The 16592-nt window shown below is 39.9% G+C and overlaps 2 protein-coding genes across 2 annotated transcripts; both read left to right on the forward strand.

Moving 5' to 3' along the window:
* The first annotated feature begins 45 nt into the window (after positions 1 to 45).
* On the forward strand, positions 46 to 5358 carry LOC119912126 (C-type mannose receptor 2-like). Its single transcript, XM_038731141.1, has 5 exons — positions 46 to 121; positions 775 to 815; positions 1004 to 1390; positions 3054 to 3386; positions 3848 to 5358. Exons 1-5 carry the CDS (start codon positions 57 to 59, stop codon positions 4189 to 4191), a joined length of 1170 nt encoding a protein of 389 aa, XP_038587069.1. The 5' UTR covers positions 46 to 56; the 3' UTR covers positions 4192 to 5358.
* A 326-nt stretch (positions 5359 to 5684) lies between these two features.
* On the forward strand, positions 5685 to 16461 carry LOC119912127 (protein mono-ADP-ribosyltransferase PARP14-like). Its single transcript, XM_038731142.1, is given in 17 exon segments — positions 5685 to 6000; positions 7107 to 7240; positions 7639 to 8028; positions 8030 to 8905; positions 8908 to 9747; positions 9960 to 10196; positions 10332 to 10556; positions 10831 to 10897; positions 11401 to 11547; positions 11642 to 11701; positions 12235 to 12411; positions 12830 to 12968; positions 13073 to 13128; positions 14023 to 14745; positions 14835 to 14968; positions 15051 to 15228; positions 15763 to 16461. Coding segments are annotated over 17 exon segments (4839 nt in total). The 5' UTR covers positions 5685 to 5825; the 3' UTR covers positions 16044 to 16461.
* The last annotated feature ends 131 nt before the right edge of the window (positions 16462 to 16592 follow it).

A 16592-nucleotide genomic window follows, 5' to 3' on the forward strand; every position in this document is an offset into this window, starting at 1 on the left:
TTGATAGTGAGGTGGCTACAATTGATCGCTGTGTTAGCAGAGCATATCATATTTATATGTACATATATCTGCATCAGCACACCAAGGAGACATCAGAGTGGAGAGAAAAAAATCACCAGATGTAAGTTTAAACTCTGTTGTATCACTTCAGATTTCATGTTGTCTGTGTAAAGGTGGACAGTTCAGTATATCCAATATAGAAAATGTTCCAATAAGTGCAAGTCGTCCTAAAGTAGTTCTATTTAACATTTTGTGTATAGAGTCTAATATTATGAATTGAGCTTTTTCATTTACCACGCATGATTTTATAATTGCATATATAATTGCAACTTGGCATTTTATTATTTTGCCTTCACAATGTTGAGTTTTCATGACTCCATGTTTGTTTTGAATTAACTGTTATAGTTTCATGACACGTCTTGTTTTGTGTATCACCTGTACGTTCATGATCATCATGTTCTACACAGAAACATTTGCTTGAGGTTCTTATATTGCACTATTTTTTAATCTGTATTTTACACAAATAAGTAACTATCGTTAGTTTAAAAAGTATTTATGAATGTGCACTGTTTGACTATGGTTTGCCTGTTTCCTCCCATCCTATATTGTTCATTCCTCTTATTGAACTAAACTTTGCATACTGGAGGGAGTGGTGCAGTTTTTTTTAACGTTCACATACAGTATGTGTTTAAGTGCATTTCATCCAACAGAGACAAGCTGTTAAGTCATTGTGTTTGGTTCTCTGCACACTAAAATGTCAGTTTCCTCTAACAGAGCAAAGATGCAGTGGAGTCTGTTTCTGCTCATTCTGATGGGTAAGTGGATCATTTACCAGCTCTATAGCAGCACATAGCAGGACTACTTAATCTGAAGTCATAACATTTAAATTAAGAAGATGGTGTAAGATGCAGGTTGTGACCTGTGTACTCATGATTTTTGATTTAATAAACAGATGCCTGTCTTGTTATCATCTCCAACACTGCAGTATTTTCTCTGGTTTTAGGTCAGTGGTCCTTCTTCACTTGTCAACTCTATGAGTATCACTTTATTGGAGAGAATAAAACCTGGGATGAAGCACAGAAGTACTGCAGAGAGAACTACACTGACCTGGCCACAGTGACTAACATGACAGACGTGAGGAGACTCCTTGACGCTACAGGGCAACAAAGTGAAGCCTGGATTGGGCTGTACAACCAAACAAATGGCAACAAGATGTGGCACTGGTCTCTGCCAGGAGTGGAGTTCAATGATAGTGAGACAGATTGGGCTGATGATCTTCTTAAACAGCCGAATGATTGCAGAGGTGTTGAGAACTGTGTGTGCATCGATCCTCAGAAGAAATGGCGAGATGTCCTTTGTACTGAAAATTATAAAGTTATCTGCTACGATGGTGAGAATCTGTGTCATGTGTAATAATGCTATTCAGCATGTCATCCTGTCTAACAGTTGTTTTCAATGTGAAAACATAAACTCACCTAAAGGATTATTAGGAACACCTGTTCAATTTCTCATTAATGCAATTATCTTATCAAACAATCACATGGCAGTTGCTTCAATGCATTTAGGGGTGTGGTCCTGGTCAAAACAACCTCCTGAACTCCAAACTGAATGTCAGAATGGGAAAGAAAGGTGATTTAAGCACTTTTGAGCGTGGCATGGTTGTTGGTGCCAGACGGGCCAGTCTGAGTATTTCACAATCTGCTCAGTTACTGGGATTCACGCACAACCATTTCTAGGGTTTACAAAGAATGGTGTGAAAAGGGAAAAACATCCAGTATGTCACAGTCCTGTGGGCGAAAATGCCTTGTTGATGCTAGAGGTCAGAGGAGAATGGGCCGACTGATTCAAGCTGATAGAAGAGCAACTTTGACTGAAATAACCACTCGTTACAACCGAGGTATGCAGCAAAACATTTGTGAAGCCACAACACGCACAACCTTGAGGCGGATGGGCTACAACAGCAGAAGACCCCACCGGGTACCACTCATCTCCACTACAAATAGGAAAAAGAGGCGACAATTTTCAATCCAGTCAAAAAAGACTGGAAAAATGTTGCCTGTTCTGATGAGTCTCGATTTCTGTTGAGACATTCAGATGGTAGAGTCAGAATTTGGCGTAAAAAGAATGAGAACATGGATCCATCATGCCTTGTTACCACTGTGCAGGCTGGTGGTGGTGGTGTAATGGAGTGGGGGATGTTTTCTTGGCACACTTTGGGCCTCTTGGGCATTGTTTAAATGCCACGGCCTACCTGAGCATTGTTTCTGACCATGTCCATCCCTTTATGGCCACCATGTACCCATCCTCTGATGGCTACTTCCAGCAGGATAACGCACCATGTCACAAAGCTCGAATCATTTCAAATTGGTTTCTTGAACATGACAATGAGTTTACTGTACTAAAATGGCCCCCACAGTCACCAGATCTCAACCCAACAGAGCATCTTTGGGATGTGGTGGAACGGGAGCTTCGTGCCCTGGATGTGCATCCCACAAATCTCCATCAATCTCTATCAATATGGGCCATCATTTCTAAAGAATGCTTTCAGCACCTTGTTGAATCAATGCCACGTAGAATTAAGGCAGTTCTGAAGGCGAAAGGAGGTCAAACACAGTATTAGTATGGTTATCCTAATAATCCTTTAGGTGAGTCTATAACTCATCTCTCTATACGGAATTAAGAAAAAACTTCACTGATGTGATTAAAAAGTAATATATCTTACAGGTGGATGTCAATTAGGATTAAAGTATAAAGTGGCATTCCTGGAAACTGTCGTGATAAAAAGCCACTTGTTTAAATAAAAAAAATGTCCTAATGCAGTATAGGCATTGTTAAGTTTTATTTGACACTAGCATTTTATAATCAGTTTCATTATTCCACTAACACATATAATCTCTGAAGCTGCTTTTTTATTTATCCTTATTTATTTCATTATGTTTATTTATTTCACATTATTGTTTCACTTGTTTTTAGTAATAAATATGATTTTATGAAACTAAATAACTTGTTAAAATTAGTATTGCTAACTGTCCAAGTGTCTGTTTATTCCACAGAAACAAGTCAATCCAATAAATTCAAACTGATTAACAACAGCATGACTTGGCCACAGGCTCAGAAGTACTGCAGAGAAAATCACACTGACCTGGTCAGTGGACTCAGTCAAGCTATGCTCATTAGGAACATTACTTCTGAAAAGATTTGGATCGGCCTGTTCAGAGACACCTGGAGGTGGTCAGATGGGAGCAGTTCCTCCTTCAGAAGCTCCGATCTGGAGTTATTTAAAAAAGAAGGTGGCAACAAGAAATGTGCCATGACTGAGTTAAATGGATCTGGAAAATGGGACTCTGATGATTGCAATAAAACAAAACCCTTCTTCTGCTATGATGGTGAGTTTTGCAAACGTCTGTCTCAACTGTTTTCTCCCATAGAAGCTGAAATGGAAAATCTGTCTGAATTTACATTTTTTATGCTTTATTTTAGTTATTAATGCATGTATGTTTGATTTCTTTCATGAATGTATATATTACAAAAACACAGGATTTCACCTTTGTATGTGTGAGCTACACTTTGTTTTGTTTTTTCATTCTTGTTTTTTTGTTAAAGAAGTGATTTCTTTAATTGTCTCTTATTTTGTCATTCCCATTTAAGTTAGTGACTGTATCATGACACAGGTTCCTTTTTAAATAAAATGTCACTTACTCAACACATTCTTAAGATATTTAAATATATTTGTTATCACTTTGTCTAAAAACCAGTTGGATCAGTAACATCTGTATTGGATCCAGTGTTGCCAACAGCTAACTGAACCAAGCTGCCGGTATGTTTGTCTCAATTTTTTCCATGACAGATAAAGTGATCCTTATCAAAGAAAACAAAAACTGGACGGATGCCTTAAAATACTGCAGAGAGAAATACAGAGACCTGGTCTCCATCACTAACCCTCACCAGCAGAGATGGGTCCAAGAGAGAGCCAAATCAGCCTCAAGTGATTTCGTCTGGCTGGGACTGCGCTACACCTGCACTCTGGATTTGTGGTTCTGGGTCAGTGACGAGCTGGTCTGCTATGAGAACTGGGCCCCAAATGAAAACACTGATGGGTGTGACCTGACTGCAGCCATGGACAGCAAAAAAACACATAACTGGCACAGGAAGCGTGAAAATGAGCTGTTTCATTTCATCTGTGCTGTATAGTAAGTTCTAATCATACACCCTAAGTCACTGGTGACAGACTTCATATTTTTAGACAACATATTAAACCAGCCTATACATACTAGTTTCATATACTTTTGAATTTTTTGCAAACAGATAATTAACTTTTATGATGCTGAATAAACTGTTAAAAAATGGAGCTGTTCTCTGAAATTTCTGTCCAACATTTACAGAAGTGATGCTTAATTTGTGTGAAAATGCGGACTACCAATGAAAGGACTTAAAGGAAACCATAACTTAAGTAATAATAATAACAATAATAATAATAATAATAATAATACCTTTATTTATATAGCATTTAGTGATTGTAATACTAAGTACATTACAAAAAGTGATTTACAAAAACAACACAGGATAAAAAAGGGCACGCAACACCACTGTAAAGATAAAATACATGTGGACAATGCAAGATACAAAATACAAATTAAAAAAGAAATGGAAATCACAAGTAGGTAAAACAAATTTAGTATAAACAGGAGACTAAATTAAATAGTAAATGCACCTGTACAAGATTGCAAAAATATTGCAAAAGTATTATCAGCAAAAAGTACTTATTAGTAAAAGTGCATGTTCTGATGAAAATTAGCCCTGTGGGTGATATATTATTATACAATATAGCTCCAAGGAGGGTTAAAATCAAGGGACTGGATTGCTCCGGTTGCCCTTGATTTTTACCCTTCTTGGATAACTATGACCTGGATGACTGAGAATCTTCACTGACATTATTGTATATGACATTATTGGTTATGTTATTTGTTAATTCTGATGAAGCTGTGGATACATTAAGCATCATTTTAATATTCTGGCTACAGCAGAGGTGGATATATTTTTAAACTATTTTATAGTAGTATATATTTCAGTAAAGCCAAAAGGGCTTGGGTCCTCTGCCAAGTAAAAAGTTGCTCTTCAGACCCAACTAAACAGGGCTTTTCGGGGGACCTTACCTATCCCGTCTTTCTTCCCCTCCACTCTCAGTTCCTACACACAGTGTAGTACAATAAGAAAATCTAAATGTGAGATATGTATCTCCTGTTAATTACTTAAGTATCTGTATCTCTATTCCCCTTTTTTGTTTGTCATTGTTTCTCTGCCTTGTCATTCTTCTTGTTAATTACTTGTTTTGCACTATTAAAAAACACACTCACAAAAGGGAATGCCTATTGTGTTTTATTAAAGCTTAATCTGTAACTACTAACCTCAGCTGTCAGATAGATGTGGTAACAAGTACAATAGTTTCAACTGCAATATAACCTAGTGAAGTAAATCCTAATGTATCAAACTGAAAATACTAAAGTCAAGTAAGATCAGTAGAAAATGTAGGCTACATTAGCACTGCCAAAGCAGTGCATTGCCAGATTCCATTTGGCTTTGCTTAGACAATAGGCAGTGCGGCTAAACAAACAGAAGGAAGTCCAAGTGTTTTTGTTACTGCAAAACACGGATGTTTTTGTTGGTTTCGTCTTCTAACAGTAGACGGCGCACCCGAGCACACATTTGGCACTTGACACAAGACCGCGGCTCAACCGGGCTTCACCGGCGGTTAGTTCACTATTAACTTATCAGGCCTACAATAAGCCTTTATATTTTATTCATTCATTCTGTCAAGTGTTTACAGCATGGGGGATCCTTACCAATATCCCGTTTTCTTCGAGTGCCCCACTTTGAACGAAGAGCAAAGGAAGAGGATAGAAACCTACTTCCATATTCGCCGCAAATCAGGAGGAGGGGACTGCAGCTCAATAACATACATCAATGATAAAGTTTACAGCATTGCTTTCAAAGAACAAGAGGGTAAGACACGTGGTTTTAAATGCTGTTGAATCGCTTCATTGTCGTTGATTTCTTAAACGGTGTCGTACAATGCAGAGAGCTGGTGAAAGTGAAAGTAAGCCGCTGGAAACCAGTTGATATTTCTTAAAGAAAGAAAGAGATTTTAATGTTTGCATCCAAAGTTTTGTCCTGTCGATGTTACTTTTCCACATACTCTAGCCTATAGCCTATATAAACTGTATACCAATTGATAAGTTAGAAATCTAAATTTAGAAACATATTCTTGTTTCACTTTCAAGTTGAGTTCAGACTTCACCCCGCATAGACCAATATTTTATATTTGTGTCAAATATACTCTTGTTATGAGCTAAGTAGGTTTGTAAATCCTTATACAACAAGTAATCCCATACAATTCAAGGCAACAGAAACGCATGTCATAATCACAAGTCACATGGCAGTCTGTCATCTCTATAATTTCCGGGCCCATCGTTTGTGTTTAAAATCTGCAGCTTGACTTCAGTATTTAGTTCACTCTGGAGATTGTGAGGCTGTCTGACTCCTGTCCAAAGGTTCTTTTCCTAGCAGATCCACACTAACACTACTCACTACTGATACTGAATACTAAAGCACACTATACCGAATGTTGTTCCTCTGGATCCCTGGACCTGTGTCTGGTATGGCTATTCAGAATTTTCCCTAACATGTGTCACTTGTGAAATGATGTTAAATTCACATGGAAAACATGCTTTGCACATGGGAAATGTGGTTTTGTAATGTGTGAAGCCCATGTAAATTCCCATGTGAAATCTGTGGGAGTACATGTCAAACGCATGTGCTTGTAAAATTCATGTGGGTTTTCTATCCATTAATTTCATCCAATGAAGAGTAAAGTACAACTACAGTAAGGCCACAGTTGGTCAGTTTTCAGCTCTAAACACTAAACACACATGCATATTTTTCATTCACAGTCCAGGAAGAATTCAGGATTCAACATTATGCACACTTTATTTCATTTAAATAAGCACAGAGGCAGGAAGAGAGGGTCGAGGACGGAGCGATAACAAAACTGAAAACTAGTGCTGAAAGACAAAAAGCCATAATATGTAATCCCGCCTTTTCGGTCTCAGATCAGCAAAGAGTTCTGCAGAGATCTGAACATGAGTTGGAGTTTGCAAGTGGTCTTCTGGTGCTGACTGTGAAAGACAGCCCTGGACCTACACACAAAAACGTTGGCCCAAAAGCGGACTTAACTTCATCACAGGTCAGTGTGGAAAGCCTTCTAAAATATAGTGTCTCATATGTCAGTAAACGTTGCAGACTACACTAGTAAAGAAAGAAAAAGGTCCAATTATTTTGGTTGGTTATAAAAACAACAGGTTTCATCACACACACTTACTCAGTTCAGTTTGACATAATTTTGTATGAAAACACTACAGGGCATGTGTTCAATTTATTAAGTCAAGTCAAGCCTTAGAAATTATAAGATTAAAATCAATGCAATACCTCTTTAAAACTGTTGTCATGTATTGATATATTGTATATCTATGTATATTGTTTGCTTTGTGAGTGGCACAAAGGGAAAAAACATCATCTCATAATACAACCCTGTTGTAAAATCACAAATACATTTACCTTGTACCTTGCATGTCTTTCCAACAGCAGAGCCCCCAGTCCATTCCTGCTTCAACTACTTCACCAGATGGTAGAAACTATGAACTACAACTTGACCCTTACCTCCTTCGTTACCTAAAGGAAAGCCCCAACGCTGGGAAAGAACTAGAGAAAGAACTCTCTTCTGTGGCCTGCTCTGCCAAGCTTTACCCAGAGGATGAGAGGGCTTTAGTTAGGTGCTTAGCTCAACCTGGTGCAGAAGATGAAGTTAGAAACTGGAAAGCTGAAGTAGACAAAGTTTTTGATGGATATCTGTGCCACTATGAGGTTGACCCTCACAAAGTTAAAGCTTTGCTTCAGTCCTGCAGCTCCCGTCAGGTCACAGATGAGGTGAAGGTGTACAGCGAGGTTGGGATGGCTGTTGTTGTTGGGAGGACGTTCTCAGGTGAAGGCCAGGTTGATGGATGTAGAGCACTCACGGGTTAAACAAGGGTCAAGTTTAAGTGAGAAGCAAACCAGCATTCGCCGACTTGGCACAGCCAAACTCCGTCTCCTTTGGACAGAGATTGAGCACAGTCTGGGACGAGATTTTCCAGGTGTGAAGGTCACACAGGGAGATGCAGGGCAGTTAGTTTTGGAAGGATCTGTTGAGGAGATTCTTAAGGCCGGAGACCAGATCTCTGATATTGAAAATTTGGTGTCAGAAAGGACAGTTTCTGACATGAGCCCACATTTTTTGGCCTTCCTCAGGAGGGTATATGGAGGTCCAGGGGTGCTAAGTGACATTTTAGGGTTTGGTGACAAGGTGGAAATAGAGTTACGAGACACAGAGTTGCATTTGTTCAGCCGCTCTGCTGAAAAACTGGATGAGACAGAGAAAAAACTGCAAGAAAAATTCAAGGAAGTCAAGATCTATGTGCCTAACTGCTCTGCTGTGCCATCTGAGCTTCAGGAAAAGCTTAAGTCCAAGACAAATGAGATGAACCAAGGGCAGCATAGGGCTCAGGTTGTGTTTGGCTTAGACAGCACAGTGTTCCTACTGGGCCACACGAAGGAGGTCGAAGAGCTGAGTGAAACTGTCACACAGTTTATTTTGGACCAGTCAAGCATAGAAGGTAAAATCATTCTCCCTTTCCCAGAGTTAGCACAAGAGTTACCAGAATTGCTGCAGCTGCATGGTTTTGACTATTCAGAGGTTACCCTCCATACTTTAACATCTTCCTCTGGGCCTGTGGTGATGCTGGAAGGTCCATCCAGCAAAGTGACTGAGGTCAGGAACAACTTGGGTCCATTTTTGGACTCCCTTATTCAGGATAAAAAATCACCATTGACCTGCCAGGGGCAGTAAGATATTTCAAAAGTCCCTCTGGAAGAGAGAACATTTTAAGTGTTGCTCATTCTCAGAAGTGTCTCATACAGCTTCAAGGACAACCTCACATTACTAGAAAGAATTTGGAGTCTGGTGCAGTAAGCTACAGCCTTCGTGATGGACTCAAGGTTCTGGTGTGTCAGGGGGACATCACCAAACAGGTTGCTGACGCCCTGGTGAACGCTGCCAATGGAGACCTGAAACACTGTGGCGGTGTTGCTGCTGCACTGAGTAGAGCAGGTGGCCCTCAGGTTCAGAAAGAGAGCAGCGCTATAGTAAAGCAGACTGGGAAAATTCCTACAGGTGAAGTTGTAGTGACCACAGGGGGGAACTTAAACTGCAAGAAGCTGCTGCATGCCGTTGGGCCTGTAGGTGGAGAATCAGGTGGCAAAGAAAGGTTGTTATTAGAAAAAACTGTCCATTCTGCTCTGAATTTAGCAGAAATGATGGAGTTTGAGTCTATAGCCATGCCCTGTATCAGCTCAGGTGTGTTTGGTGTTCCTGTCACTGTGTGTTCTGAGGCTATCGTGACTGCTGTTAAGGAGTTTGGCAGTCAGGGAGGGCGAAGTCTGAGCAGAATCATCCTGATTGATAACAGAGGAGAGGTGGTGCGGGCCATGCAGGAAGCATGTGACAGGCTTCTCCAAGGGATAAGTCCTGGAAACCAACCAAGTGATGTGGGGTTCCAGATCGATACTGCCCAAAACACTGCAATAGGAGCCACAGCTGGAGCTCCTGGAGATGGTGTCCGTGTGGAGATCATTCAGGGAACCATCGAGACCCAGCAGGTGAGAAAATATGCTGAGATATTGAAGCTGCATTAATGTAAGTTTTGATACTTGAAATACAATTTTTCAGAAGCTAATCTGCAGTTGGTGCTGCGTACCAGGTTGTTTGAATTTAGTCCAGATGCTACAGAATCTACATTCGGGATACACTTTGTGGTCAGGATCATCTAAGTTTTAACTTGGATGAAATTTAGATTACTGTGTTTTCCTAGGTGGATGGCCTGGTATCTCCTATGGTAGGCCATGATCCTCTCTCTACCCGTGTTGGAAATGCTTTGTCCAACATGGTTGGACCTCAGCTGACTGCAAAGTTTCATAAGGAAGCAAGAGGAGCAACACTGCCTGGGGAGATAGTCCTGGTGGAGGGCTTGCCTTCACTCAAGTGTAAAGGAGTGTTCTTCCTCAACCTCATTCCCTGGGATAATAACCAACATGGAACTGCAGTCCAGGTAAAATTGTGTGTTCAGTGATTATTTCTTTGTAGGTTTTTGTGCAGCTAGGTTTGTCTTTAGTGTGTCTGTATTTTGTTTTTCATACTAAAAACTAAGGGGTGCAGTAACCTTGATAATCTTTGAATCTTCCAGGTTCTGAGACAGAGCATCAAAAAGATTCTGGCTTCCTGTCAGATCAGAGGCTTTCGTTCAGTTGCACTCCCTGTGCTTGGGACAGGTGCTGTCTTGCGTTTTCCTCACACTGTGGCATCCAGACTTGTACTGGAGGAGGTCCGTGCATTTGAACAGAACCAAGCCAGCGGAACATCTTTCCTGGTCCGAATTGTTATCCACCCCAATGATAAAGAATCAAGCAAGGTAAAGAAAAAGCAGCAGCAGTGCCTAGGAATAAAAAGGGAGTGTAAAATTGCATTATTATTATTATTATTATTATCCATCCATCCATCCATCGTCAACCGCTTATCCTGTGTACAGGGTCGCGGGATTATTATTATTATTATTATTAATAACTCTTTTCCTCCATTAATTACTGTTGGGAGGCATTAAACAGTTGACAAAAACCAGATCACGTTGGGGGGTTTTTTGTTTTGAAAGTGGAACTGGACTGAAACCTTTCCCTTTGTTAACACAGGCCTTCCAGGCTGCCCAGGGAACTTTGCATCTCAGAGGATTCACAAATGATGCTAACCCAGATCAAGGTTAATGTGAATATTTTCTTTTCAATTTTAGGTTTAGACTTAGACTTAATCACTTTTTTTCTCAGTCTTTAAGGCAGCGGTAAGGCCACAAGGGTGCAGAAAAATGTCAAAGAGCCACATGTCCGCAGCCACCACCATATTACCATTTTTGATTTGTTATGACTAACATGCTAGCAAGCTAATATGTATGTGTACATTTGGAGTCTTATTTCACTCTCTTTGTAACTCTGTTTTGGTGTCTACTACTAGTAAGATACCTAGGTCTAAACTTGTTAGATGTTAAACCTACATTGTGTAAGATGTCTTTTGTTGTCATAAAGGTAAAGGTGAAGAAAAAAAAGTGTATCTTTGCTAAAATTAGCTGCCTGCAGCTGCTGAAAATCTTGAGTGTCAAGCAATAAATATACCACATACCATGTTAAAACCAAAAGGCTAAAAAGGTGCTCTCTGTCAGTATAATAATAGTTCATTTTTGTTGATTGTCTTTTTTGGCATGACTTTAGCTTCCTTTTACCGCCACGTCTCTGTTACTAATGATGAGGTCACAGCCATGCTGGGTGGAGTCAAGCTTCAGATGGTCAGTGGAAACATCATTCATGAGACCACTGATGCCATTATCAACACAACCGACTTCTCCAACAGCCAATCTGGTATGATTGATGGATTTTATAAATGTTTTGATTGTTTCTTTAAGCATTACCTAGGTGAGATCCCACTGTAAGTGTGTGTTCATAATTTCCACAGGTGTGTCCAAAGCCATTCTGACTGCAGCAGGTCCCGTTGTCCAAGCACAGTTAGCACAAGGTAAGCCTTAGAATTTACTGAAAAATACTTTAAAATATGTGTAAGACGTTTTGTTGTGCGCGACTCTCTTTGCAATATGAATCTGTTTTATGCACATTTTAATTTACATAAAAAAAAAAAAAAACTGGGAACATCAGATACTTACAAAACAGCTTTTACATATGGCTGAGGTGGAAAAGTTGGTGTATCAATATATACAAAATGCAACTAACTGCAATGGAAACAGACTTTAAGATTGTTGAATAAAGAACGATGTTCATAAAGTGTTTTAATTTGAATTACATCATCTTGTTGCTTTGTCCCGATGTAGTGGTTTAATGGCACCCGACTGGAGAATTAGTGCCACCAACTGTTTATCTTGATGTGCCCAACTAATATTCATTTAACAGTAGTGGATCATAATATAATTTATATTTTCTTCTGCTGATTTCTAATAGGTTAAAATGTTTGCTACATTTGGATGGAAACTTGACTTAAGTCACATTTTCTTCTCCAGCTTACACATTTTCACCGTCCATTTTTGTTTCTTTCAGTGGGCGTTCCAGCAGACTTCATGTGCACCACAGGACCCGGGTTGCTTGGCTGTAGGGAAATCATTCATGCTAGTTTCATGCGTGACCCTAAGATTTTTCGGAAGAAGTTCAAAAAGATACTGAAGCAGTGTGAGAGCAAAGGCTATCACTCAGCAGCCTTCCCAGCTATCAATACTGGTTTGTACTGTGTGTGTATGGATTTGCATGTGTGTTTGTGTGTTTTTGCATTACGGTCAACACCAAATTTGACTTAATCGCCCTAAATGTTGTAACCTGACATGCTAATAAATATAATACACCAGACAAGTAAAAGTAAAACCAAGGGAGAAGTCAGTAATGGATAGATACATATTACTATAGATGAATTTCTATTGACTATTAGTAGTATCCCTTTATTCTTTACTTATTGTATAGTATAGGATCTTACATGATGAATCAGAAAATACACTAATAACAAATTACAAATAATGGCACTTTAGGGCAACATAGTGATTTAGTTTATAAAGGTCATAACCAGTCACTGCAGAAAAGTAATTGTAAATCATTGGTGGCATATCCATATAGATTCACAACCATCATCTTTATTTCCCATCAGGTGCGGCTGGAATGGACCCTGTCCAAGCTTGTAAAGCCATGCTGGATAGCATGACCTCAGCTATTACGAATTTGAAACCAAATTCCCTCTCACTCATCCGCATTGTCATCCTGCAACAACCGGTGTTCCAGGCTTTTAGGTCAGAAATGAAAATTACTCATATTGCAACAAACAATAGATATGAACATTTTAGCATATTGCAGTGTTTGACCAGTCAATAGCTTGTTGAATATGTTTCTGCAGATCAGAGCTGGAGAACCGCTTTGGACAAACAGCCGCTCCCAGCCTGACCCTGAAAGGTTTGTTTACCTTATAATGCTTGAAGATTTTATACTATGTGCCCAGTTATCATCATCTTGGTCCAGCCTGTCAGTATGCTAACATGTTCTAACTGGCACTAAACACAAGTACAGCAGAGGCTGTTGGGAATGTTAATAGTTTCCCAGTTATTTGGTCATACCAACGTACTTACCAAAAAACATAGACATGCTGCTAGCTAAAATGTCAGGGCATTTCTAAAGGTAGTTGAATTTATCCTCTAGGTGCTGTTGATATCTGTGCAAAAATACCACTCCCTCCCTCCAAAGACACTCCCTCAAAACACATTCTGGAAAAATCCAATACCACGATACCACCAAGTCACAGCAATTAATGTAACTTGCATTAGCTAATTTGAGGATTAGCAGAATGTTGCTGCAGCTACTGCTGTGAAACTAACATGCAGAGAGGTTGAGACGGTCCCAGAGCCATCACACCAGCTCCGAACAGATACTCACTACTCTTCTGCTACTATAGCTAACATCACAATGACAGCATGTAGAAGAAAGCTAGCTGAATGTCCGTGGGTAAGTCATTTAATCTTACCTGACATGCAAATCATGGCTGGAATGACTGCACTGGTGTTGTGGTGGGGTGGGGCCACTTTGTTTGTTTCCCATTTACAGAGCCAGGGCTGTGTACAAACACCAGATTGTTTTTCAGTGCACATACAAAACAGACAGCTAGTGGACTGTAAGGAGATATTTGCTGAATTTACCAAAAGAGTGGAATCGCATACCCCACCTTTAAGTCGATATTGATATTGTGGATATCACATATGCAGATCCTTGGTTATTGGGGCTCAAATCATTTATTTAACAAGGTGTCACATCCACAGTTGTTTTCTCTTTTTGCACTGTTTTTCTATTTTGTAGAAAAAGCTAAACAAAAGCTCAAGAAGTGGCATGACAAGTATTCAAGAACCTCCAGAACTTCAGCACCTCAAGGCAAAACCTTCAACACCTTAAAACCACCGCCAGCTGTAATACTTGTGATTAGCTGCCGTCCAGACACTGGCAAGACCATCAAGAGAGATTTGGAAGGGATCTTGCTGAAGCAGCTGGTAGAGAGAGAGGTGGATTTTTCCAGGCTTGATGCCATGGAGCTGGAGGCAGTGCAGGTAAAGGTCAATGTCTTAGAAATGAGCGTGGAGTGCAGGAGACCTCAAGGTTCTGGGGGTGTGAATGGCAACAGAGCAGGAAACTCAGCAGGAAACTCAGCTACAGCTGAAGCTAGAGATCTGTCAGCGTCAGGAGGAGAGGCCTATGTGCTAAAAGGCCTAAAAGAGGACGTTTTGAGTGTCACTGACTTCATAAACAGAGCAATCCAAAAAGCACTTTGCAAAGACCTCCAAGATAAAGAAGAAGCAACGTTGGCTCTTACTGTCCAGTGGTCGATTCAGAATGTAAATGGAGACTGGCACGAGGTGAGCCTGCATGACAACTACATGCTGGAAGAAGCTCACATGAAGAATGAAGTGTTTGTAGATATGACAGCACCAGACGGCATGATGGTGAAAATAAACTTGAAGAAACAAGAAGCCACAAATTGTATCACAGGCATCACGTACAAAGTGAAACGGAGCGAGTCTGATACATGTATGTCACAATTGGTAGTTTTCCCTTTTTTACTTTAATTCCTATAAATGCTCAAGCCATAACATACATTTGTGTGACTTGTACTTTAGCCTTAGAGTTGCCAGAACACTGGGAACCTATGCACCAAGAAGTATTTAAAAAGGTTGAGCTGCAACCTAACTCATCAGAGTACCAGGACGTGGCCAGGGGTTTCCACAAAACAGCTAAAAACAACATTCGCAAAGTGAGTATGCCAACACAAAAACACATTTCCCTACAAAACACAATGAGTAACTGATAGATTGTTTTTGCTTTTTTAATTTCAGATTGAGCGCGTGCAAAACCCCTATTTGTGGCATGCCTATACTGTGTGTAAGCAGCGTATACTTGCTAAGAATGGCTCAGCAGACGTTGGGGAGAAGTCTCTGTACCATGGCACATCTGCAGGTTCATGCGACTGCATTGAAAAGAACAAATTTGACAGGGGGTTTGCAGGAAGACATGGTAAGGAATGTTGTCACATGTTATTTTTACTCCCCTGAATGAGAGTGTTGTTCTGAAACAATACAGCTCATATAATCATGAATAAATAAGCACAAATCAAAAGTTAGGGACAAAACATCCTCCTTTTAAATCTAAAAATGTTTTATTCAGACAGATTAGTTTGATTTCAGCAGTGATACTGCAGTAATGTAACCCCTGCTTAATGTTACAGTCCGACTGTTGACAACCTGACAGCTGCATTTATGTCCACACAGGCACAGTGTTATAAAGAATTACAATGTAGCCAATAGATTTTATTGATCATTGTCTCTGTCCCTATATCAACAGAAAACGTCTCTCAGGTTTAACAAACTCAGAGTTTTCACTAAACCCGCTTTCTTAAACAGGGCCCAGCTCCTGGCTGGAGCTTCATGAGAGTGATATATCAGTTTTCTCGACTACCTTTCTGTTGAAGAAAACGAATAAGCACCTTTCCCAAAATGTTGAACAATTCCTTAAAGTTGATGTGTCTTTTCTTATGTAATTCTATCACAGCTGCTATGTATGGAAAGGGGGTTTACTTTGCAGTCCGTGCAGAGTATTCGGCCAGTAGATTTGCACCAGCAGACATGTCAGGCCTGAAGCGGGTGTATGTTGCTCGTGTCCTGACCGGCCGTTACACGGTCGGAAATTCTTCAATGCAAGCTGCCCCTCCTCGTGGCTCTGACCCCGCTGACTGCTTCGACAGCGTGGTGGACAACCAACAGCAGCCCTCCATGTTTGTGATCTTCCACGATGACCAGGCCTACCCAGAATACCTCATCACCTTCGACTGAGGAGAACTTGCACTACTATACAGCGGTCTCACAGTCATCTTGTTAAATACTTCAAAACTAGTGATAATTTAGGATGTCACTAAAAATTCTACTTTCCATTAATATTGTGGGTTTTTTTCCCAGAGCTGATTTTGAGCGTGTTTATTTCTCAGCAACATAGAAGTACTTTATAGTAGAACAGAAACAATTAGATGTGGTGACAGTAGAAGCATCGCTAACAGATTTTGAAGAATGCATGTAATGATTTAAAACTTTCACCAACTGTATTAAAGGACAAAGCTGCACTGCAGAGACACTCCTTTAAATTATACTTTTCTTTTTTTGGAAATGTATTTTTTCTGACATAAGTCAAATCATATAAAACCTGAAATTGTATTTGCTTTTATTATGTAATTAATTTGGCGAGATGGGGCAGGATTTTTCCTGGAAAAAAATTAAGGCTTGATTTAAGGCACAATGTGTGTCAACTATTGTGCAAACAAAAAATAATGCTGGGAAGAAGCATTTTCCCAGCATTATTTTTTGTTTTTTTTAGGTTGGTTATGGTTA

Source organism: Micropterus salmoides, unplaced genomic scaffold (genome assembly GCF_014851395.1).
Source record: "Micropterus salmoides isolate LMB-PRFRI ecotype aquatic unplaced genomic scaffold, ASM1485139v1 Ms_hic_scaffold_2, whole genome shotgun sequence".
NCBI classification, from domain to species: Eukaryota; Metazoa; Chordata; class Actinopteri; order Centrarchiformes; family Centrarchidae; genus Micropterus; species Micropterus salmoides.

What these genes read in the sequence shown, in the direction of transcription:
- LOC119912126 (XM_038731141.1), top strand. Translation starts at nt 57, where the DNA reads ATGTACATATATCTGCATCAGCACACCAAGGAGACATCAGAGTGGAGA. An exon ending in AGAGAAAAAAATCACCAGAT is followed by an intron (nt 122 to 774) that starts GTAAGTTTAAAC and finishes TTCCTCTAACAG; the next exon opens with AGCAAAGATGCAGTGGAGTC. An exon ending in TAAAGTTATCTGCTACGATG is followed by an intron (nt 1,391 to 3,053) that starts GTGAGAATCTGT and finishes TTTATTCCACAG; the next exon opens with AAACAAGTCAATCCAATAAA.